The sequence below is a fragment of the Theileria orientalis genome, chromosome 1 (assembly GCF_000740895.1).
Source record: "Theileria orientalis strain Shintoku DNA, chromosome 1, complete genome".
Lineage (NCBI taxonomy): Eukaryota > Apicomplexa > Aconoidasida > Piroplasmida > Theileriidae > Theileria > Theileria orientalis.
In genome coordinates, this window is record NC_025260.1 from 358127 (window position 1) to 379508 (window position 21382).

General features: G+C 41.1%; 16 protein-coding genes across 16 annotated transcripts; 8 read left to right on the forward strand and 8 right to left on the reverse strand.

The window, feature by feature from the left end:
* Positions 1 to 182: 182 nt before the first annotated feature.
* TOT_010000154 (conserved hypothetical protein) lies at positions 183 to 654 on the reverse strand (the record flags this gene model as incomplete). The annotated part of the gene is made up of 2 exons (XM_009690693.1): positions 183 to 345; positions 419 to 654. The coding sequence occupies 2 exons, from the start codon at positions 652 to 654 to the stop codon at positions 183 to 185; spliced, it is 399 nt and encodes a 132-aa protein (XP_009688988.1).
* Positions 655 to 964: 310 nt separating this feature from the next.
* Positions 965 to 5297, forward strand: TOT_010000155 (conserved hypothetical protein; the record flags this gene model as incomplete). The annotated part of the gene is made up of 6 exons (XM_009690694.1): positions 965 to 1368; positions 1508 to 1829; positions 1880 to 1967; positions 2160 to 2292; positions 2400 to 2616; positions 2739 to 5297. The coding sequence occupies 6 exons, from the start codon at positions 965 to 967 to the stop codon at positions 5295 to 5297; spliced, it is 3723 nt and encodes a 1240-aa protein (XP_009688989.1).
* A 32-nt stretch (positions 5298 to 5329) lies between these two features.
* Positions 5330 to 5446, reverse strand: TOT_010000156 (hypothetical protein; the record flags this gene model as incomplete). Its single annotated transcript, XM_009690695.1, has 1 exon — positions 5330 to 5446. One exon carries the CDS (start codon positions 5444 to 5446, stop codon positions 5330 to 5332), a length of 117 nt encoding a protein of 38 aa, XP_009688990.1.
* Positions 5447 to 5645: 199 nt separating this feature from the next.
* TOT_010000157 (conserved hypothetical protein) lies at positions 5646 to 5795 on the reverse strand (the record flags this gene model as incomplete). The annotated part of the gene is made up of 1 exon (XM_009690696.1): positions 5646 to 5795. One exon carries the CDS (start codon positions 5793 to 5795, stop codon positions 5646 to 5648), a length of 150 nt encoding a protein of 49 aa, XP_009688991.1.
* Positions 5796 to 5977: 182 nt separating this feature from the next.
* On the reverse strand, positions 5978 to 7465 carry TOT_010001216 (uncharacterized protein; the record flags this gene model as incomplete). Its single annotated transcript, XM_009690697.1, has 2 exons — positions 5978 to 6482; positions 6630 to 7465. The coding sequence occupies 2 exons, from the start codon at positions 7463 to 7465 to the stop codon at positions 5978 to 5980; spliced, it is 1341 nt and encodes a 446-aa protein (XP_009688992.1).
* Positions 7466 to 7583: 118 nt separating this feature from the next.
* TOT_010000159 (conserved hypothetical protein) lies at positions 7584 to 8169 on the forward strand (the record flags this gene model as incomplete). Its single annotated transcript, XM_009690698.1, has 4 exons — positions 7584 to 7737; positions 7792 to 7883; positions 7954 to 7975; positions 8006 to 8169. 4 exons carry the CDS (start codon positions 7584 to 7586, stop codon positions 8167 to 8169), a joined length of 432 nt encoding a protein of 143 aa, XP_009688993.1.
* A 114-nt stretch (positions 8170 to 8283) lies between these two features.
* Positions 8284 to 9004, reverse strand: TOT_010000160 (adrenodoxin-like ferredoxin; the record flags this gene model as incomplete). The annotated part of the gene is made up of 4 exons (XM_009690699.1): positions 8284 to 8398; positions 8546 to 8675; positions 8752 to 8855; positions 8898 to 9004. The coding sequence occupies 4 exons, from the start codon at positions 9002 to 9004 to the stop codon at positions 8284 to 8286; spliced, it is 456 nt and encodes a 151-aa protein (XP_009688994.1).
* A 180-nt stretch (positions 9005 to 9184) lies between these two features.
* Positions 9185 to 10474, forward strand: TOT_010000161 (conserved hypothetical protein; the record flags this gene model as incomplete). The annotated part of the gene is made up of 5 exons (XM_009690700.1): positions 9185 to 9407; positions 9499 to 9649; positions 9902 to 10064; positions 10287 to 10346; positions 10376 to 10474. 5 exons carry the CDS (start codon positions 9185 to 9187, stop codon positions 10472 to 10474), a joined length of 696 nt encoding a protein of 231 aa, XP_009688995.1.
* A 146-nt stretch (positions 10475 to 10620) lies between these two features.
* TOT_010001217 (conserved hypothetical protein) lies at positions 10621 to 11927 on the forward strand (the record flags this gene model as incomplete). The annotated part of the gene is made up of 4 exons (XM_009690701.1): positions 10621 to 10809; positions 11106 to 11219; positions 11378 to 11740; positions 11847 to 11927. 4 exons carry the CDS (start codon positions 10621 to 10623, stop codon positions 11925 to 11927), a joined length of 747 nt encoding a protein of 248 aa, XP_009688996.1.
* Positions 11928 to 12208: 281 nt separating this feature from the next.
* Positions 12209 to 12940, forward strand: TOT_010000164 (2-cys peroxiredoxin; the record flags this gene model as incomplete). The annotated part of the gene is made up of 1 exon (XM_009690702.1): positions 12209 to 12940. One exon carries the CDS (start codon positions 12209 to 12211, stop codon positions 12938 to 12940), a length of 732 nt encoding a protein of 243 aa, XP_009688997.1.
* Positions 12941 to 12962: 22 nt separating this feature from the next.
* On the forward strand, positions 12963 to 13544 carry TOT_010000165 (hypothetical protein; the record flags this gene model as incomplete). The annotated part of the gene is given in 3 exon segments (XM_009690703.1): positions 12963 to 13038; positions 13347 to 13469; positions 13489 to 13544. The coding sequence occupies 3 exon segments, from the start codon at positions 12963 to 12965 to the stop codon at positions 13542 to 13544; spliced, it is 255 nt and encodes an 84-aa protein (XP_009688998.1).
* A 43-nt stretch (positions 13545 to 13587) lies between these two features.
* On the forward strand, positions 13588 to 15098 carry TOT_010000166 (conserved hypothetical protein; the record flags this gene model as incomplete). The annotated part of the gene is made up of 2 exons (XM_009690704.1): positions 13588 to 14792; positions 14963 to 15098. 2 exons carry the CDS (start codon positions 13588 to 13590, stop codon positions 15096 to 15098), a joined length of 1341 nt encoding a protein of 446 aa, XP_009688999.1.
* A 373-nt stretch (positions 15099 to 15471) lies between these two features.
* TOT_010000167 (30S ribosomal protein S11) lies at positions 15472 to 16203 on the reverse strand (the record flags this gene model as incomplete). Its single annotated transcript, XM_009690705.1, has 1 exon — positions 15472 to 16203. One exon carries the CDS (start codon positions 16201 to 16203, stop codon positions 15472 to 15474), a length of 732 nt encoding a protein of 243 aa, XP_009689000.1.
* Positions 16204 to 16620: 417 nt separating this feature from the next.
* Positions 16621 to 17852, reverse strand: TOT_010000168 (uncharacterized protein; the record flags this gene model as incomplete). The annotated part of the gene is made up of 3 exons (XM_009690706.1): positions 16621 to 17393; positions 17440 to 17616; positions 17774 to 17852. 3 exons carry the CDS (start codon positions 17850 to 17852, stop codon positions 16621 to 16623), a joined length of 1029 nt encoding a protein of 342 aa, XP_009689001.1.
* Positions 17853 to 18332: 480 nt separating this feature from the next.
* TOT_010000169 (uncharacterized protein) lies at positions 18333 to 20042 on the forward strand (the record flags this gene model as incomplete). Its single annotated transcript, XM_009690707.1, has 9 exons — positions 18333 to 18409; positions 18464 to 18597; positions 18978 to 19084; positions 19236 to 19304; positions 19386 to 19448; positions 19593 to 19652; positions 19744 to 19843; positions 19877 to 19938; positions 19974 to 20042. 9 exons carry the CDS (start codon positions 18333 to 18335, stop codon positions 20040 to 20042), a joined length of 741 nt encoding a protein of 246 aa, XP_009689002.1.
* Positions 20043 to 20216: 174 nt separating this feature from the next.
* TOT_010000170 (uncharacterized protein) lies at positions 20217 to 21020 on the reverse strand (the record flags this gene model as incomplete). Its single annotated transcript, XM_009690708.1, has 1 exon — positions 20217 to 21020. The coding sequence occupies one exon, from the start codon at positions 21018 to 21020 to the stop codon at positions 20217 to 20219; it is 804 nt and encodes a 267-aa protein (XP_009689003.1).
* Between the last annotated feature and the right edge of the window lie 362 nt (positions 21021 to 21382).

The following is a 21382-nucleotide window of genomic DNA, read 5'->3' on the forward strand; positions in this document are numbered from 1 at the left end:
ATATATTAATAAGCTCAATTAGCTTATTTACAAATCAAATTCTTTATTCCTAGTGTTTATAATTCTGTAAATACTCCTAATGGAAGGTTGTGTGGTCGATAACGGTGCCATCTTCTATGATCGTCAGTTTTCACACACTATTCTAATACACACACTTATATTAACAAAACATTAAACTTATATTACACATCTTGGAGCCATTTTGGTCTATGTCTTACTGCGATTAGTGGATCCATTGAAAATGACCTTTCATCACTTATTTCGCCGTACAGGTCATTTTTGCACTTATTGAGTTTATTTTCCAGGTCGTTACAGATATTATTTATATATTTGAGTCCTCTATACCTATAATCGTGTTATTAAATGTGATTCAACTATTTAATTTCATTCCTAGCGGTTTTACGTTTTCAGAGCTTACCTATTTATATCATTACATTCTTCGTGGTACTGTTTTGCTGTGTAAAAACACTTAAAATTAATGCTGTTTCCATTCAATTCATTTAAATTGCGTTTGAAGTTGGTTTCTTTGCTGCGGTTTACTGATTGTTTGCCAACACAGTGCGATAGGAAGGCCACGCCGATAATTGAGAGTGTTAGTTTGGTATGTGTTGGCAATTTCGTCAATAATTTTCCGATATTGTTCCTTCCAAACATTTTCTGGATCTATAATACATTTTATGGCGCTTATATTCAATTTACTACTTCTGAGTAAGATTCTAAGGGTTGTATAAAATCCAAATCACCTCAAAATCCTATTTATATGTACAATATATTATTTGTATGTCTACAGTGGGTGCTTATATTTGCTTAAATATTATATGTGCTATAAATTGTCGACTGGAGCTACACCCTACAATATTTCATAATTTATTATATTTGTGAAGATTCCATAGTGTATTTGCCTCAATTCTATTGAACATCAGCATTTCAAGCAATTTTGTGTATTTTAATTAAATCATCAACTATGGCTTCCGATAACTCCCCGAATGGTAGTAATGCCAGGTTTCTGGCATTTGTTTTATTGGTAATTGTGGCCTCAGTCTTGGACTTCATTGGGTCCCTGTCCTACTATTTTAATTTCGAGGGCAAAAACATATTTATGCCCTATTATTCAGACCGAAATATTCTCCCATTTCCCTTACTATTCCCCGAATTTGATTTGTCCAGTTACCCTAATGGAAGTTTCAACGATGGCGCTAATAACACACATAACATTAGCACAGATAATTCTTCCAATAGGGTTATTACGAGTAAAAATAGTAATAGGAGTAGGGGAGCCGACGAGATGTGTTACCGGCGTATACTGCAAGAATATGAGCAGTATAGATTGAATGACGCAAACATATTTGAAAATGTGCCCAAAAAAGGGTAAGCTGATAGTTTATGAACATTTAGTTAGCTAAAACAGAACGCTTAAATGACAGCGTGCTGCTGATTGATTACAAGTTTACACACTTGAGGAAACATTGACGACAGACATGGGCACTTACTTATTAATTCTGTTCAGGTTTATTGTGCCTAAAGACTCACCACCTGGATGGCTTACATATACATCAATAGATAAACTAGTTTTAAATCTACTTGATGCATATCGATTCGACTATGTAGTTTACGATCCTCTGTTGGCCAATAATAAGAAGGATCTTCGCAACATATTTAGAAATAGAATGGACAGCTTCTATTCACTGTTTAAAACCCCCGGAAGCAGTTCACATCAGCCGAGAGATGAGCACAGGTCGAGGCTCCATAAGCTAATCTCGTCATATCCAACATTGACAGTTTTCGCCGTCAAGAGCATAATGTCAGGAGATAAGCGTAACGTAGGAATGGTACGGCCACTACTTATGACTATATTTACAGTTACATAACATGACTGTAGGTTGCGGGAAACTTGAATCCCACTGACTTAAAGCTGGATCACCTCCCACACCAATGTAGCAGTAACAACTTGGAGTTGAATTTACTCGGTAAGAGTTAGATAGTTTACACACAGATAGTACTATTAGTCGTACAATTATTAGGTGGTTTTATCTGCCTATTAAATGTGCCATTAGCCAGTCGCTAGTGATTTTTCAATGCTATTACAATTGTATGACTATAATAACAACTATGATAACAATAATAACAACTATAACTACTATGATAACAATAACTTATAGGTGACGTAACTTCGTATGATTTGGCTCCAAACTGTTTCAAAAATCATATGACAAATAAGCATAAAAACACAGTAAATGACATATATAATGCAGATCAAATGATTTATGATAACTTTAAGACATATATTGACACGTGAGTTTCTAATACTATTACAACTAAGTTACTAAGTAGATATAGTATGGATAATATGGTTGTATAGTTTGGTAATTTGGTTTGGCATCACTGTCATGATTGTTTAGCTCCGACTGCCTAATACTACACCTCGTTGGCGCAGATCACCTGTCACACTGCGGAGGTAGAAACACAAATGAAATGTCGAACATCATGGATAATTACAACAAGTTCGTAAAGGAACTGCTGGCTGAATATAAAAAAAGGAAAAACTACATGATACTCTTCTTTGGAGACCACGGGCAGAAGGAGTCGGGGTCACACGGAGATGACTCAGTGGAAGAGGTAAAGAACGATCTTAGTGCATGGTTGACATAGATAAGCAGGGCACGAATAGTTATTAGCGTCGGCTAAATAGTACATGGGTGTTAGAAAACTAAACCGATGTAAAATTATAACGGCTTCAGATGGAAACGTTTCTCCTGGCCCACTCGGATCTAAAGTTGAGGGACTTTAAGGACGACCGATGCCCGATATCAGACACTCCGGCAGGGTACAGGCTTAACCACTCAGTGCTGAACGGGCAGGTGGAGGCGGGCTTCACGTACGGACACCAGTACACGCAGGACATATGCACGACGAGCTCGCTGCTGCTGAACATACCGATTCCCTTCCACTCAGAGGGGTTCATCATACCCACGGCAGTGCCAGTGGTCACGGGTCCGGACGGAAGAGACCTTACGGAAAAGTTCCTGGTGCAGCTGCACCACGTGAACGTGCATCACCTGCTTAGAATAGTGGACCTGCTCTCACAGAACCCGGAGGTTACGCTGAACGAAAGGAAGCACGAGGCGATACTGGCGAAGAGGCTTAAGTTGGCGAACATGTACACGATACTGAGGCTCGTGGACACAGCGTCGAGCTCGGGTATGCAAGGTGGCGGGGGCCAGGTGTTCTCACAGGAGGGCGTGGAGAAGCTGTACAAAGAATACAGCTCGCTCTGCAAAAGGCTTAGTGTGATGACCTCAGAGCTCGTCAACGAGTCGACGCGGTCATTCACGTTCCACTACCTGTACGTGTGCATCATCATCAAGTACGTCGCGATCGTGATGCTGCTCTACTGCATGGTGGGCACGCTGAGGTACTACCAGTTCCCGAGGTCAGCAGTGGTGACCGAAGGGAAAGTGACGCGGGCGAAGTCGAAGGGGCTCGAGGCAGAGTGGCAGGGCGAGGGCGCCGGGGTCGAGGGCGAACTTAAGGGTCCGGGGAGGGACGCCCTGGTCAGAAAGGCGCTCCTCAGGCTGCTGAGGGCGGTTCTGGGCTCGCTGCTGCTCTCAGTCACGCTCGGCACGCGCTTCAAGCTGCTAGTGCCCGAGGACGTTCCGCTGCTGGGCTCGCTGCTCGGACAACGCGTCTCGCGCTCCCTCACGCTCAGGTGGCCGCTGGGCGTATTCAGGACGCTCCTGTCGCTGGCGCAGCAGTACACGCTGCTGCTCTCGAGGTTCTTCGTTATCGAGGAGTACGACATATACCTGCACTTCTCGCTGCTGTACGGGAGCTTCCTGACGCTGTTCCTGCTCTGCGACCTGCCCTTCCTGGCGAGGAGCTACAGGGAGCTGCTGGGCTGCAAGGCCAGCAAGAGCATCGAGTACTGCTCCTCGGCGCTGGCGACCTTCTACTACAACGTCGGACGCTACAGCGTACGCAAGCTCACGACGGTCTTCTACTGCATCGTCTTCTACCTGGTCGTCGTGTCGGAGTGCGCGACCTACAGCCACGACACGATCTCGCGGCACCTGCTGGCGCTCTTCATGATCATCGAGGCGGGACCCTTCCTGCTCAGGGGCGGCTACCTGGCGAAGACGGTCAGGAACAGGCTCCTGCTGGTGCTCGGCCTGCTCAAGTTCTCCTCCTTCTTCCACGACTACAGGCTCTTCTTCTACTCCTCGGAACTGCCCTCGGCCAGCTGGCTGCTGCGGGAGAAGGTTCTGAGCCTCTTCGAGGTCTCGCTGCTCTCGCTGACGGCCTTCTACGTCGTCCTGTTGCGAGTGCTCCAGAGGTTCCACAAGATGCCCCTCGAGGACTGCAGGAACAACTTCGAGCTCTCACTCGTGTGCTGCGTCCGCGTGTTTAAGCGGCGGGGGGCAATGCTCGCGGTGTACACGGCGACCTTCTTCTGCGTGCTCGTCAACTACGCGCTCACGACGCAGTCCTCGCTCGTGGGCGTCCACAGGTTCATCCACAACCTGCACAACGCCTACAACATGAAGATGTTCGTGGCCTCGCTCTTCGCGTGGGCGGCGCTCGTGCTGTTCGTGCTCTCGCTGCTGGGGATGCTGCTCAACCCCTTCGACCTCTTCTTCAACACCGGCAAGGGCCGCGGAAGCAGGGGTGGGAGCGCGGATGCCGACGGCAGCGCGAACTCGGCCGCCACGAGCACCTACAGGGTCTCGAGCTTCCTCCTCTACCTGATGCCGCAGGTGTGCTTCCTGATATTCCTGGTCTGCGGCCAGAAGAAGGCCTTTCAGATCCTCGTCGGCCTCGCCATGCTCTACCACACCTGCTTCATCCTCACCTGCAAGAACTCGAACTTTTACCTTTCGCACGCGCTCCTGCTGCAGACTGCGGCCGACGTCGTCTACTTCGCCAGCGGCAGCCTCGACAAGCTTCTGAACCTGAACTTTCAGACTGGCTTCATCTTCGTGACCAACTACTACTCGCCGATATCGGACCCGACTGTGGTCTTCGACACCATGTCGCTGCACATGCTCTTCGCCATGGTGCTCATGTTTTCGTACTTCAACACCGCCAGCCTCAGGTACGACTTGCACGGCACCACCGGGCTCAACAAGTCCTTCGATTTTGACAGTTCGGACCGCTTCAGGTCCTACGTCGAGTCCGTCGACGCTCAGTTCAGTCTCGGCGCCTCTCCTGCGTATGATCACCTCGGCTCTGCCTCCAGGCCCAACGCGATCTCCAGAAAAACCTTCACGCTCAGGAAGATCATACACGTGATCACTTTGTAAGTTGCCCAATCTATCCTAATATGCCTTCAGGTTCATCTTCCTCGTGAGTGTGCTCGGGTTTTTTGTTTTACTGACCATAATGAAGCTTCACATGGTTCCCTGCGTAAGTCGTGTTCACACCCCTTAGACAAGTAGATATATCCACCCATTTTTTTTCGTTAAACTCGCTACTAAGTACTAGTTATATACCACTATTTACCCTTATTTACCACTATCTACCGTTAAACACTACTTATGTTTTCTTATACACTACTTATTTACTACTACTACGTATCCTTATTCTACTATGTACTCTTATTGTACTATGTATCCTTATTTTACTCATCTTCATCGACTAAATCTACTCATTTAGATTGAATTGCGTTCATTTCCAAAGGCCTTGTTCCTGTTGGCCAGGTCAACATCGATGTTCGTAACACAATTGGCTCTATTTATACTGAGAGCTTCTGTATAATTTGTAATATTAGCACCTGTACACGCACACATGTTATGATGCATTTTATAAATGAGATTCCACACCCATTTAGTCCAACTTGATTTACAAGTAACAGTTGAATCGTTAAATATAATAACTCATTGCCACTAATCGTTGATAACATACATTTCCTCTCAGACTCAATAAATTGTTATGAAATATATGCAATATGAAGTAACTGATGAGTTATATTAGGTGTTTACCACTAGTCACACGGTATTGCATATAATGCATTTATTCTGCCAATTTCTTCGACACATATTCTGTTAAATCGAATACCCTTGGGGTCAGTTGAATCACCTATATTTATGCCGGTGCCGCTTTCTGCGTCCAAATTTACTGCCGGAGCACTGTTATGATTCACAGTGTGGTCTCCAGTGCCGTCCCTACTGTCATCTGTGAATCCCTCATCGTTCGTGCTCAGGTACTCTCTCAGCAGCGATATTGAGAGTATTGCTGTAAATGAGTGGTACGGGTCCGACACGGTACTGGACTTGTTACAGGAGAATCCTCCGTCCTCGTTCTGCGATATTGCGATAAACTCCAGCATTTTTCTCGCGACGTTCTCGTTAAACAGCCTTGTTGCCTTCCGATGGTTCCCCCTTATCAGCGTCAGCGTCGCCAAGTTCCACCACATGTAGCATATGTCCTTTGACTTTCCTACTCTTCCACTCACTCCTCCTGAGATCGATATTCTTTCAAGGAGCCACCTATTTGCCAGTTAACCAATTTTTAATAACAACAAAAGTTATATCTAAATTTTAGGCGATGCCTATTCCCCTTTTATCTAACTATCTATCCACGCAATATTTAGTCCCTATCTTCCTGTTTACTGTTTATTTTATTGTCAAACTCACAGCACCAATCTTCTAATTCTCGACGTGGACAACGAATTCAGTCTTTTTATTAAAATCATGCTGCCTATGCAACAAAAACATCCTGCTACGTTGCTTTCTCCTCCTACTTGTAACGCTATTCCTCCATCATCGTTAAAATGCTCTTTCAGTCTTCTATATATCAATTCAACATTCATTTCATTTTCTATTTTCTTTTGTATTTCTTCATCGCTGTAACCTAATATTTTATAGCATAAATTTATTGTACATAAGGCGGCCATTGTGTGCCTCAGGTCTGCTCCAAAAGGCGTGCTAGGTACACTTTCACTGCCATTGTACTCCCTCAATGGCTTTCTATTGACGTTATAGAAGCAGCCTATCTTTTTATCGTACAGTTGCTTCGCATAATTTACAACACATTCCACTTCCTCATCATCCAGTAGTAGGTTATCTAGTTCATATTTTTCAAACTGTTTTAGCCTTTTAACCATGTAATATATTTGTATGGCGTATAAGGTGCTTTGTATATTCGTTTCGTACAAATTCTGGTCCGTAAATTCACAGAATCCTTTCACTGTATTGGTACAATTTGCTTGTGTATGGTCCCCCTTAACTCCAGTTTTTTCGTCAATTTTACTTGTTTTTATACACAATCTCAACCTTCTCAATATCTTTTTCAAATCTTCCTGGTTTATATTCCATTTTGAGGCTGATAAACCTGATATTGCCCAGAATGAGCCGCAGATGAACGACTTCTCATTGACTAATTTAATGTTATAATTATCATTTTTATCTGTACATAACAAATGTACCCCTTTAATAAGAAATTTACTCATATATTCATTTAAATTATCCATTCTCTCTTTAAAACTTTTAATAAAACGACATCATTGTAGGGCTTGGTGTGTACGGAGCGATAATTACTAGTATCATATTATAACTGTAAAATATCCAAGTAAAACTCATCTATATATCATGTATTTTATCTTTCTGATCACACATTTAATATGTGCTCTTAAAATATCTGTATTCGCCACTGACACTGTTGCTACTAGTAATAAAGGACTCAGTATCGACATTAATTATCGCAACAATCCACCTGTTTCTAACTCTTCCGGAACATTTTCAGGTATACTGGATACTTACAACCAACTTTATCTAATCCTAACTTATTTTACATTAGGCGACTTACTGACTACTGACCTCCCAGTCCCCTTCTTATTCATTAAACCCAACCAGCTTGAGAAGGTTCATCAGATTGCTGAATCCGCTCTCGTAAGTTACATTTCCATTATCTTGCTTTACCTTTTACTTACACTTTCTCATTCCTACTAATACCTTTCAGGAAAACGAATCGATCATTGCAGGTTACCTTTGTTGCTAGATATTTTCCTTAGACACTGAAGATGTTTACGAGCGGATTGTCAACGAGCTGGACCAACGCCCTCCCGAGGAGATGATTGGTGATATCATTGCCAAGATCAATAAGTTGGAGGCTCTCAAGGCCCAACTGGGCACTGAGGAGTGCGTTTCTTCAGTTATATATAATCATGTATCATAGGAGAATAGCTAGATTAAAGCTATCTGGCACAAATTCTACTTATGGCAACTCCGTTCCTGTTTCTGAACCTGTTGAGGTGAATCCGAACAGTTACCAATAACTTTCCTTTCGGAGTCAGTGATGGCTTGGTGTATAGCCGTCCACGTAAAAGTTTCGGGTAATTCTGGGCAATTTGATCCGAATTCCATCATGTTTTTCGTTTAAAATTACTTGACATCCTAATCTTGACCTATTTAAATATTTGCACTCTTGGACATTAGCGTGTTCACATTGTATATAGTTTATCCGAATGATCTAATAGTACGGTACTCAGGTAGGCTAATTGTACTCTATCTACACTTCTTTAATATCTAGGTCATAGTTAATCTTCTGATACGTTGGAGTCAAACAGGGTGCTAAATCTAACATATCCATCTCGGCTTCTGTGGGTTCTGGCAGTGCGTTATAAACGTTTTCGTCCAGTATGACGTGGCAAGTTGAGCAGGCCATGCATCCGTCGCAGGCTCCTGTTACATTTAATGTTAATTTGTGGTCGACAGAAGATTAGTCGCTTCAGTTTGCAAACTAAATGGTCAAACTAACCTTCTATTTCAATATTATTTCGATGTGCAGCTTCTAAGATTGATATTCCAACTGGAACCGACACATTAATTTCCTCATCATATTGGATAAAACTGATATTTATTCTACAAAATCATGTTAACACATTATATAAATTGCTAATTTACAAGTTATTTGTTGTAAAATTACGATTTCCGGCCTTAATTAGTGTATTTAGATTGGGTTTGGGTATTAATAATATACTGGAATTGATTATATTGTACAACCGATACATTATAAACCTCAAATTATAGGTTTTAAACAAATTTATATAAGTTTAGAGGTAACTTAACCATGTTTCGGTGGATTCCATTGTATCACAATGGGGGCCTTCCGTGGCCCAAATATTAGCTTAATTTTTGTCAATTATATTATAATTTTACATTTATAATGTTTTAATCAACTCTAATAAAGGATGGGACCCAATTTGGTACTAAATAGATTCATTTCATTCACTTTTGGTTTCCTCGTTGTCAATGCTTTTGCCAACCCTGATTTAGAGCGTTTTTACGAAATACATCCTCTATTCAAACAACGCGATTACGCTTTTTTAAATTTCTATGAGTTAGATTCAAAGAATTTTAAGAGATTTGAGAAGGATGTGAAGGGATTGACCAGATATTTGCAAACCAAAGCGGGTACAACCTACTCAAACACTAAGCCTATTTATGCCTATAAAACTAGCTATAGATTCCCATTTATCAAATTATTTTTATAAATACTATTTAGGGTACGATACTTCTAAGGTTATAGGTCTCAAAGACCTTAAACCTACCGATTCTTTGAATAAATACCAGTATATTGGAATCCAGACCTGGTACAGCCCAGAACACATGAAAACGGCCGTCGATTCACTGTTCAGCCAAAAAATCATATCAAAGTTAAACTTAAAATCGCCATTTAACTCTATAATGTACAAAATTGTGGTCGACGATTCAACCTATAATCCAGAATGATAGTTTCACATCCCCCATTCCTATACTCGATTTAGGGGTGATTCATAATTAAATTGATCGATGTGTAAAATAATATTTTTATATTTTTTATATTTAATATGTGCTAATTCGTATTACGTATTTGGATTTAATGAATCTGTGGCCGATTTACTAAAAAATGGTCATTCGGCGTCCAGGGGTAGTTTGACAGATTTTGGTAAAAAGGGCACTGTTTTACCCAGATTTGAGACTCTGAAACACTCCAAATCAGATGACGACGACATGGAGGATGATGAGGAACAGACGGATGAGGACGACGATGAACACATCGACGAAAAAAGCGACACAGTAGACACTGCGGTACGTTGTTCCTATTAATATTATGTATAGCTGAATGAAGCAGAAGAGAGGTATCGACTGCCTAATTTATGTATTTATCAGACACGCTGAGGAGGAGAAAATGATGGAGGATGCCGAAGGTACCCTTTTAAGCTTTTAATGTTATTTTAGACGTTGGGCTCAAGGAATCCATCGATGAAGTATTTTATACACATTTTTAGGAATTTTAAATAAAACTTACAGGAAAAGGCCGAGTCGAACTATGCCTCAGAAGCCGCCGAGGCTGACAATAGAAAAAAGAAGGTATTTCAACTAAGTTTCATATAGCTCAGGGGAAGGAGAATGGTAATTTAAGCTATCTAATGGATCAAATGGTCAAATTATCGCTGGAATTAAAGCAAATAACAAATGAAATTAATTTAATGGCATAATTCACCTGACCTCATATGTATTTATGATGACAATTTGAGACTTAAGTGGTATTTATTTGTTCTTTGTGCTCATAGTTGGGTGATATAGTGTATACATTTTCTATTCACTTTATACATTTATTTATCATTTTTTATTACTTTTTAAAATGGATTGGGTTAATAATGCTAAAAATTTGAAAAATTATGATTGGTTTGATCACGAGTTACCCTTAAATAAATTAGTTGTAATCCCTAGTTTCCTCAGTACAGCGTTAGGCGCTGGGATTGGAGCTATTTGTTCCTTAATTGTCAACTGTGCATTAATCGAATTATCAACTTCTTCCTTTTTTACCACAGTAAGTTTTTGAAAATAGTTAACGCCTAGTTACTGCTCCTGGTATTTTATAACTTTCCTCCCTTATTATTCCCATTAATAAGCATAAAATTTTTTAATTAGCCATTATTAAATTAAATAATGGTTATTATATAAATAGTTTGGTTATTATGATTTAACGTAAATTTAAATGACCGATTGACAATTTCATTATACTCATTTTGGTCATTAGCACATAGTTTTTGTGTGTTGTGTAATTAATTACTACTTATGTACTCGGAATATTCTGAATTACTTTGTATTGAACGTATTTCTTAGTATTTCGGGGTTACTTTCCTAATAATTGGAGTTGTGATTTTATGGCGCGTTAACTCGTCGAATACAATGGATGACAAGAGTCAAAAAACGAATTTAAGGCGCTTTGGACTAATGGTGAGTGCTATGTATGGTATATGGCTCTACTATTAACACATGACATGGAACGTAGAATATAGTACTTAGAGATAGCTTTGTCTAGGCTATTGGATCCACATCACTTTCTACCGATTATTGCCAATTACAGCTCTAATTACCATTGATAACTTATTCAGATCATTGTTTCTGGTGTTTTCTGCTTCTTTATACGGAACACATGGTTCACTTCGCTACCGACTGTTTTGAAGACCCTGGTATACACCCTTCTGGGCGTATCCATATCGTTCGCATTGACCTTTACCATTGTTGATTTGATTAACTACTTCATGTCAATGCTGGAGACTTCCGTGTCAAAGCCCTTAGTAGAATCAAGGTCACAGGTGCACCTTATATTATTCATCGCATTAACAATGGGTGCAATATTTGGTTTCACTTTCGGGTTCTTGGACGTGGAGGACGAGGCAGCTTATCATGTACAACTAGCTCTAATGAAAGAGGAATCGTATACGTATCCAATAGGCATAGTGCTTGGAGGCCTGGTAAGTTTCACACTTGGTTTTAGCGTCTAACTCATTAGTTATTGTCTACTAAGTACTAGGTAGAGGCCGACGCCGGCACTGGCTGGTATTAATTGTGATTGTTTAGGCCGGGTTCGGCAACGAGTATTTACGTCAGCAGGAATCATGGAGATTCAATAGAGATAACGCCTACGATGTAGAGATTTAGATAATTTGTTGGCGTATTTTGTTTATCTGTTATGTATGATGTGTAGACGGTGTATGGCGTTGCATTGGGGCTGATGTGTGCACACATTTGGCAATATTTGGGGGTTTAAAGCTGTTAAGAGAATGACACATGAAGTATTTAGCGGTTTTGGGGCAGTTAATGGACTATTTAGTGTGTCTAGGGGTGGGGCCCAATAGTACACCTATTTATGTTCTAAGTAGCCACTAGTCAGGTTAATTTTAATTAATAAATCGACCTTCCTAGAAGAAAACGGTTTAGCAATGATTGCCAAGTTGACGAGCCTGTCTCTAATGGCTTCCTACATAAGAAATCCTGGTTTAACCAGGACTGTTCTCAGCAGAACCTATAGTACGTCCAATCCTAACCCTCCCTTGGGTCCTTGCAGTATTCACACGGGTGTGCAGTCTCTCCTCGGTAAGCCGATGCCGTTTTTCAAGGGCACTGCCCTCGATAAAACTGAGCTCGTTGACCTCAACTCAAAGGACTATTTCAACAACAGCTATGGGCTCCTGGTGTTCTACCCACTCGATTTCACCTTTGTGTGTCCTTCGGAGCTTTTGGGGTTTTCTGAACGTCTAGAGGAGTTTCAGAAACGCAACGTCAAGGTTCTGGGTGTGTCGGTGGACTCCCCTTTCAGCCACCTCGCCTGGAAGCAGATGGATGTTAAAAACGGGGGCATATCTTCCCTCAAGTTCCCACTCTTTTCTGACCTGAACAGGGCTGTTACTTCGTCCTTTGGTCTCCTCAGGGATGAGGGCTTTGCCCACAGAGCGTCAGTGCTGGTTGATAAATCTGGCGTGGTGAAACACGTTGCCTTGTACGACTTGGGGCTGGGCAGATCCGTGGATGAGGTTCTGCGTCTATTTGACGCCGTTCAGTTCTCTGAGAAGACTGGACACGTGTGCCCAGTTAATTGGAAGTCAGGTGACAAGGCCATGGAGCCAAACTTTGAGTCCACCAAGGACTATTTGAAGGAGAGGTTCGATAAGTAATTTTCTGTTTTTTATGCTATCTATGTACACAGTGCGTTCAACTGTTTCATTTATGCATACAAATCATGTATTTGGTTCTATAAACTGTTGGAGCTCTGGTAATTCGCCTGACCACTAAGTGGTCATTTTATAAAGAAAATTTCCCCCAAATAGATTAAATACAGAAACTATTGAATTGTATACAGTTTGTATTTTAACAGTAACTAGGTATTTCATCAATATTATGTATAATTTTCCTGAGTTTCCTGTTTTATAAATTTTGTCTACACACTGAAGCCGTGTGTAAAACTTATAATTTAGCTAAGATAAGTTAAAAATCTATTGGAAAAAAAGCTACTCATAAGTGTGTTAGTAACTAATGTTTAACTATACCATATCCAGTTTAAATCAAGTCAAAAACTAAAAGTTGGTCTTGAATCAACGTGGCACTTGACTTTGGCCAAAGTGCTGGGAGAGGTAAAACTAGGAGGTGATATTAAGAGAGAGATCATAGATAAACTAAACATTGCCTATGAAATTGTTTGGATTGGTCCGTGAGCTCTGAATAGCGAGTTTGATGTGCACCCTTTTGCCTTCCCCATGGCAAGCCTCTAGACACTCATAACGCACTGTCAATCAGTATATACTTAAATCGTACACGTTTCGCAATGGCAAGAATAATTTGCATTTCGGTGGTACTGGCGGCACTAACTCACTCAGCGTATAGTTTGAGGGAAGACCTCGAATACCAGCTGGATGTGCTAGGAGACAACAATTTGGAAAGGATCGACAAGGAAGTAATCGACCCAGGGGTGACAGTGTTTAAGCCCATTAACGATGCAGAAATCGGCGTCGTTAAGTACGGAGATGAGACGATCTGGAAAAGATCGGGGAAGAAGCACCTTCTGCTCCTGAGGGTGTTCAAGGTGCTGGAAGAAGACAACTTTATGAACCTGTTCTACCACGACGGAAAAAAGGTATTCGCAATGGTGTTTGCGAAAAACGGAGAAAAGTGGAAAAACACAGGCAAGTACCAGATAAAGAACCCAGAGGAGGTAACGGGAGAGCCTTTGTCAAAACTGAGGAGTACATTCCGCAAGGAGGCCTCAGATGACTCAAGTGAGACATCGCTGGACTCAAACGGGGACGAGGAGGAAAACGCAGTGGATCTGGACCTCGGCGGCTACGTCGAGGACATAGCGAAGGTCAAGGAGTACTACTCGACGGAGGTCTTCACGACAGAGTACAGGCCGTTCGGAGACAAGGCGGTGAAGTCAGTCACGGACAAGTACCAGACCATCTGGAAGTTTGAGCCAGGAAGCAAGCCGCTGAGGCAGATGTTCCGCTACAGCAAGAAGGGCTACGTGCCGCTCTTGCACATCTGCACGGGAATGGAGCCTTTCGACTCGGGAGATAAGTACTACGAGCGGGTGAAGGACGAGTGGATGCCAGTGAACATGGATCAGTTTTTAAAGAGGCTGACATACGCAATGACGGGGGAAATTGACCCACAGTTCGACCAGGGGCCGGAGGTGTATGAGGAGCAGCCGCCGTTTGGAGCGTTCGCGACGGGCAACAACCTGGCGCACAAGTCGACCTGGTCGGAGTACCCCTACAGCATGCCATACGTTCCCACGAGCACTAAGTCAGTGGATTCAGAGCACGGTAGACAGAGATCGGGAGCTGACAGCCTGAAGAAGAGTGTGCAGGAAGTGCCCGTAGCAGGCAGCCAGGAATCGCAGCCAGAGAGTGGATCCTACGAAGGACCGCTGTCCCAGAGTTCTCTGAAGGAGGCTGAGGGCGACAGCTCACTCGGTCTGAAAAGCGATAGCTCACTGAACAGGACTTCAGGAAGCTATCCGGAAGAAAACGAGTATACCTCAGATTTCATCTAGTACTAATTATTTAGTACGTAGATCAATGCTAGTACCATTGATGCCGATACCTATGAAGATAATTAGATAGCATTAGTGACAAGTGTAAAGTAATGGGAACGGGCGTCGAAAGTAGTTGATTGAGCAGAATTAATTAACCTTTGCGTAGGAGGAGGATGCTCGACGTTGGACTTGACGACGACATCATTGACCTGACCAAGGGCTACGAGATGGTCTCTCTCCCGAGTGGGCCGATGAGCCTATCGAGTAACCCAGATCTCAAGAGTAACAGCGCACTCATCTGAACATTAATAAAGGGTGGGCAGATTGACAATTACCTTGGTTGACAAGTACCTTGATTGACTGTTAGTTTGAGTTAACAGTCGACAATTGAATACAGAGATACGTGCGAGTGGACTGTATGTGCTTGTATATGTGTGTATGTTTAAGTGTATGTTTTAAGAGACCTAAGTACCTTGTAGGTGCTTAAATAATGTAACTATCGGAATAATATAATACGTGTTAACATACGCCAACACATACACAGACTTTGTAAGTATAGTAATATACAGAACATACACACATAGTAACTACACAAACATAGATATACATATAACCATCAAGCAATGGCGGCATACATTTTATTGGAGTTTACAGGTGTGCTGTGACCTTTATAGGTCACACTCTGCGCCTCTTCCTCGGACGCACTGAATTTATCCCTGTTTTTGGGAGGCGGGGCTCGTGGATGAGCTGACCCACCTGAAGCCCAACTGACTGCAGAGCCTGGAGCACAGTTTCCACCCTCATCAGTCTTCTGAACTTGACGTCCACGGCAAAGACGCCCAGCCTCTTGCACTTCCTCGCTATGTTTTCGCCTATCCTGTAAGCGCACTTTTCAGTCTGCTGCAACTTCTTTTTATAGCCCACGTTGCCAGCAAATGAGCCGAATATGGTTTTATAGTTTTTACTGCGATTCACCAGCTGTGCGTGCACGTTGTTCTTTGAGGTTGTGAGCACCAACATAAACTTGTCGGTAGGCTCAATTATGTACCCGTTCTTATCCAAATCCACATTGTGGAACTCAGGAAGGCCCGCGTTGCGCTTATATCTCTGGTAGTGGCCCTGGAAATTCTTCAGTTCCTTTTTCGTTAACATTTTACTGGGTGTATTGGGGGCACTAGTGGTATTAGTGGAGGCACCAGTGGCATATTTCCTATCAATACGTGCGTTGTAAGTGTAATTAGAGGCGTTACGGGTGTTTGAACTGATATTTGTGATCAGAAAGTGCCTATTTGTATAGTTGACCCAATTTTTAAGGTATAACTCAGGGAAATTAGTGTATCTACTTCCATACACACCAGAATTGATATTGTATATATGCTTCAGGCTTCTAAGTGTAGGAAACATCATATTTCAACTATAATTTAGTGTTTTTTTTATGCCCATGGGGTGTGCAAATTATTATTTAATTTATATTATTATAACTACTAATAGCTTCTAAAAATCACACTTTAATTACTAAATATTAATTATATTACTTATATACCACTAGATTGCACATAAAATTGATTTTTACCTTGGAAGGTTACTTTCTGTGTGTGTAATTATATCAACATACTCTTTAATTTTCTAAACAAATTTTATATTTTTATAACTTTTTTTGTACCCATTAATACTTCATAGCTTATTATTATAGATAACTTACATGATAATAGTATATTTTTCTCAACATCCTACTAGACTAATCACCACTATAAGGGAATTTGGGCATCCCACGGTGTATTTTACGCAAAATATATTAATTTGTTTACCAGATTAGTTTATGTGCTAGTCCACTGTAAATGTGACCAGCGCTTCTCTGTTCCCTGGTCCCGAGTCGCCTACACGCCCACCTCTTTCGTCTACCTTGGCGGCCTCTGCGGAGTTGGCCCTGTTGCTCATGCTCACCATGTACACCAAACCGTCCACCTTCCCCTTCAGCTTCAAGAGCGACTTGTTTACTGCCAGTCTCCCGACTATGTACTTGTTCAGTCTGATCAGGAGCTTCTTCGCTCTGCTGTTTCGCGTGAAGAGTGAGTTGTGGACTCGCAATATGGTGTTAATCCAGCCTTCTCTCGAGTACAGTTGGTTTGGCGACTTGATTAAACCGCTCAGTATGAACTCCAGCAGTGCCAGCACTAGTGGCGGCGTTAAATCTGACACTGTGTCCTGAATCGAGGCTGTATCTTTGGTGGACAGCAGCTTGTGCAGCAGCTTCGAGTCTGAGGTCAGCAGCGCCTGCGTGAGCGCCACTGAGAACGTTTTATCGTATCTCTTCGGCGTGCTAGAGCCTATCCTTTCCCCCCTCTGCGATGGACTCGTCGGCGTTCTGTCCCCCTTTTGGGTCGCGGATGTGGGTGATTTAGGCGAGTAGTTTTCTGCTGAAGGTGGGTCCGAGTCTCTCTTATAGGTTATATCACTTCTACTTCCTAAACCTTGTAAATTGACAGTCGACTTTCCCGTCTTCTCAGACCCTTTAACTCGGGTCGCTTGCGATTCAATGGTCATCTCCTCCTCCATTGTCTCTAAGTTAAACTTGTTTGCCATCCCTTCTATTTGTGCTATCAATAGTGCCTATATTTCGGACAATCTCCTAATAAGTTCGACTGTGTGTGCTTTTAAACTTTGATGTAGCTACAAATGTATGATCTCCTCTCCAGGTCGGATGGCGCGGGTACTGTTTTCCAAATATATAGGGTGTTAAGTGCTTCGGTATCCCTCTCGAGCGAGGTGTAGGGTTTGATAATGCTTGTTTATGTCTAGGGTTTGCGTTACAATCAACTCCTATGAATTATCAGTTAGTTTTTAGATATTTTGGGCCTTGTTAACATGGAAACGTCAATTACAAACTATCTAGTTCAAAATTTGAACGATATTACATTAAAATTAACTAAAATCAATCACCTATCGATAAAATACTTAATTTTTACTAGAAGGTTACCTAGAATTGGAATATGCCACTTTCTTATGACGTATCTGCAAGAACTACAAAGTAAAGTTAATGAGCCTCTATGCCACATTAAAAGTTCTAATCAATCTATAGTTGTGTGTTTAAATAAATTGCAAGCTAAAATAATCTTATTTTAGCTTAGATTAGCACACTCACTGGGTACCTTAAATCAACAACTGGTATTTAAAGGAAATGGACCAGTTATTCAATTAATTTACTATTGAACAATAAATTAATTTTTTAAATTATGAAAAAATTTATATTCGTAATTTAACAGGTTCTTTAATGTGTATATCCTTTGAACTTCACTTTACCATAGGGCCCAATATCAAGAATAAAAAAGTCCTTTTTTCGTTGCCTTTTTAATAAACATTTCAATTTTATTTATTTATATTTGTAACAACTATCGGATATATTTTACCCCGGTAACACCCATTTTTTCACATTGCTAATTTTAAATTTTGATATTCGTGTACATTTATCTTATAAATCTCTTTAGATTAAAGTTTTTTTCATAAAAGTTATACCATCATTTTTCAAATAATAAAAAATGACTGATGATTCTTTACTTTTATTTCATTCTACTACACCTTCTAAAACTCAAAATGTTATGAAGAACTTAGACTTGTAAGTTTATCTTTACTTTTGATTTTTCCTTTTATGTCTAACAATAATGTTTAGACCAATGTGGCTTAGTCTCATTAGGAATATTGACGTTTCTGAGTCTGACCTACAGGGTGTAATTGCAAATTACTTGTTTATCAACATGTACGAGGATACTTACAAGTTTTTCATTGAAGAAACTCAATATGAAGGTGCTACTTAACACATATATTCACACTAAGTTACTTAAAAACACCATCAAATAGTTAAGTGTTAACTACAACTTCGTTACATTGACAAACCGACTCAAATATGTTTTTATATATCTCAGTTAACATATCTGTTATTTGGCTTTTAGTTAGTGCAAATAGATTTAAACATAAAGTGTATGACAAAGATAAATGATGATTTTGTGCAAACACTTCCTATTACAATGAGGAGAACTTGTCATCCTTGACCTGAATCAAACTACTTTGTTAATTATACAATTTATTATAAAGATATTTACCGCTGTAACTAATATTAGCTTTATTTGGCACATACACACACCCTGTAGATTACACATCCCTATTGTTAATACTCTAATGTGTAGGCAGTAAATTTAAGCCATCTATATCGCAAAGAAAGTATATTAAAAATTCAATATTAGAGGGGCGGATTATGGATGCAATAGATCGCATAAATCAAATTGATTCAAACGTACTTTTCCTAGTCAATGACCTTTATTTATTACATAGACATTGCTATTGCTAGTGTGTATATAGTCAGGGGTTAACACTGTACCACCACATGCCTGTTAGCTACTGTCGTTTTCTCTCTTGAACATATTTAAGACTAATTATTTCTGCAGATTTTAAAGGAGAACAACAATCTCCTGTTTGTACTAATGCTTTATAGGCTAGTTGATATCATAACTTCGGTATGTTGTACTTATTATAGTTACTACCTACTACATTAACGTTATTAATACCGTTTCTGTCCATTTAATGCTTAATTTTAGGGTGACTTGTCAGCTGCAGTTAAGTTTGCTAAGGAGAATGTATCAACTTGTATTAAGAAAGATGTGAGTGCCCATTCATATTTCTAACTATCATACTACTACCAACTTCATTTATCCTTATTACTAACTAACATTTATCCTCATTACTAACTAACATTTATCCTCATTACTGACTAACATTTATTTTCATTATTAACTAACGTGTAGCCTAATCTGCTGAGTAAATTGGAAGAAGCCATGTCTTTGTTGGCCTTCCAGGATCTTAAGGTTCGCAATACTTACCACATTTACCATGCCTACCACACTTAGCCTACTTACTACTTTATCACTTTAACCATCTTATCCATTTATTGTTTAGTCTCCTGAGGCTTTGGAAATTATTAAAAGGATCCAAAAACCTGATGAAATATCCGTTTTGGTTGACAACTCTTTGATTGCATACTATAACTTGGACCCAAGTACGCTTCTAACTCACCTATACACATTTGTAGAGCCTATTCTTGAAAACATTGTCAAGGAGACTTTATGGGTTGAGTCCCAGTTGGAATCCAAGGTATTATCCATACCTTATTAATAACACTTCTTTAGCCGAATTCCTATAGTTTGAAGCTACATGATGTCAGTAGATGCGGCTTCAAGTTAACTCCCAATACTTAAGTTTTCACTTGGGACCAGTTGCTTCACTGACGTCTTGTTGACTCTCACCGATACCACTAATGCTGTATACTATATGCTACGTAGTACTTATGTAACCTTGCCATACTAAATTACACTGTTACATTGCGATTCGTGATATTGCTGAGGCGCGAAGCACTCCTTTGTGAGCAGCTGCTACTTTAACCTTTCCGTCGGATACTCGTGCATCCGCGCCTGGCTGTTCCGCACCTTTCTCACCTGCCTCCTCTTGTGCTTGGCCACTGTGAGGTTGCGCCTATCCTCCAGCTTAGCCCTGAGCGCATCTAGGTCCTTTTTACTGTTAAACATGTGCGACAACTCAAACAGGTGCTCATGCTGGTCACCAGGGGCACCTTTGGCAGTGTTGCCGCCACTTCTGGTACGGCTGGAAGTAGCAGATCCACCAGTGCTGGTGCCAGTAGCACCAGCACTGGTGGCGTGTTCAGATTCCGAGTCGCTCGACTCGTAGAGTATGTGCTCCCTTTTCGCGGCCCTTCCACCGTTCGCACCCCCCGAGACCGTGACCGCCACTGGCGACTTCTTCTTGCTCACCAGTCCCACGTTACTCGTTATCATTCTCTCCAGCCTCTTGTTCACCACGTTCTGCTTGTGGTTTACCACGAACATGTTCGTGTCTATTTTATTCAGCTCGCTCCTCACCTTTCCCTTTTCCGTGAGTTTCCTCTTCCTTGCAGACTCTTCCGACTCCAGTATCACTTGGCCTTCCGATCCTATTTTCCCGTGGATCATTTTAAAGTTGAACTCATCTTCGTTTCTGAACCTCGTTTTCGCCGAGAGCTCCTTTATCAGCTTCTCTCTCACGTGGTATCTTTCCGACCTCTTCTTGTAGTCTGCTTTCTTCTCTAAATACTGGCCCACTTTCCTTTTACGGTGTTCCGGCTGCGACCTTTCCAGGTGCACTCTGCGATGTACCACGTGCTTTAGTCCGTCGTTTGCCATCTTCGCAACTCAGTCAATCACTAGCGTTACTTATCTTTTATTTATAACCGCTCGTTAGCTAGGTGCTCAGTTTACCCAGTTGTATCAGCCTTATTTTATTCTAAAGACCGTCAATTTACTTTTATTCATACCTCTTTATATATTTGAGCTAACAGTGGAATCTTTGCGGTTTGACTTGCGACTCGGTAGTACGATATTATATCTCTGAAGCAATCAGCGTTAAATTTGATATAACTATCACTATCACCATAAATTCGTAATTATTGCTCTCTTCTACCCGTATTTAGATATTTATTCCTCACCTCCAGGTTACTTTCGGTTCTATTAGGAACAAAAGGTACCTATGGTTGTGTGTTAGCTGT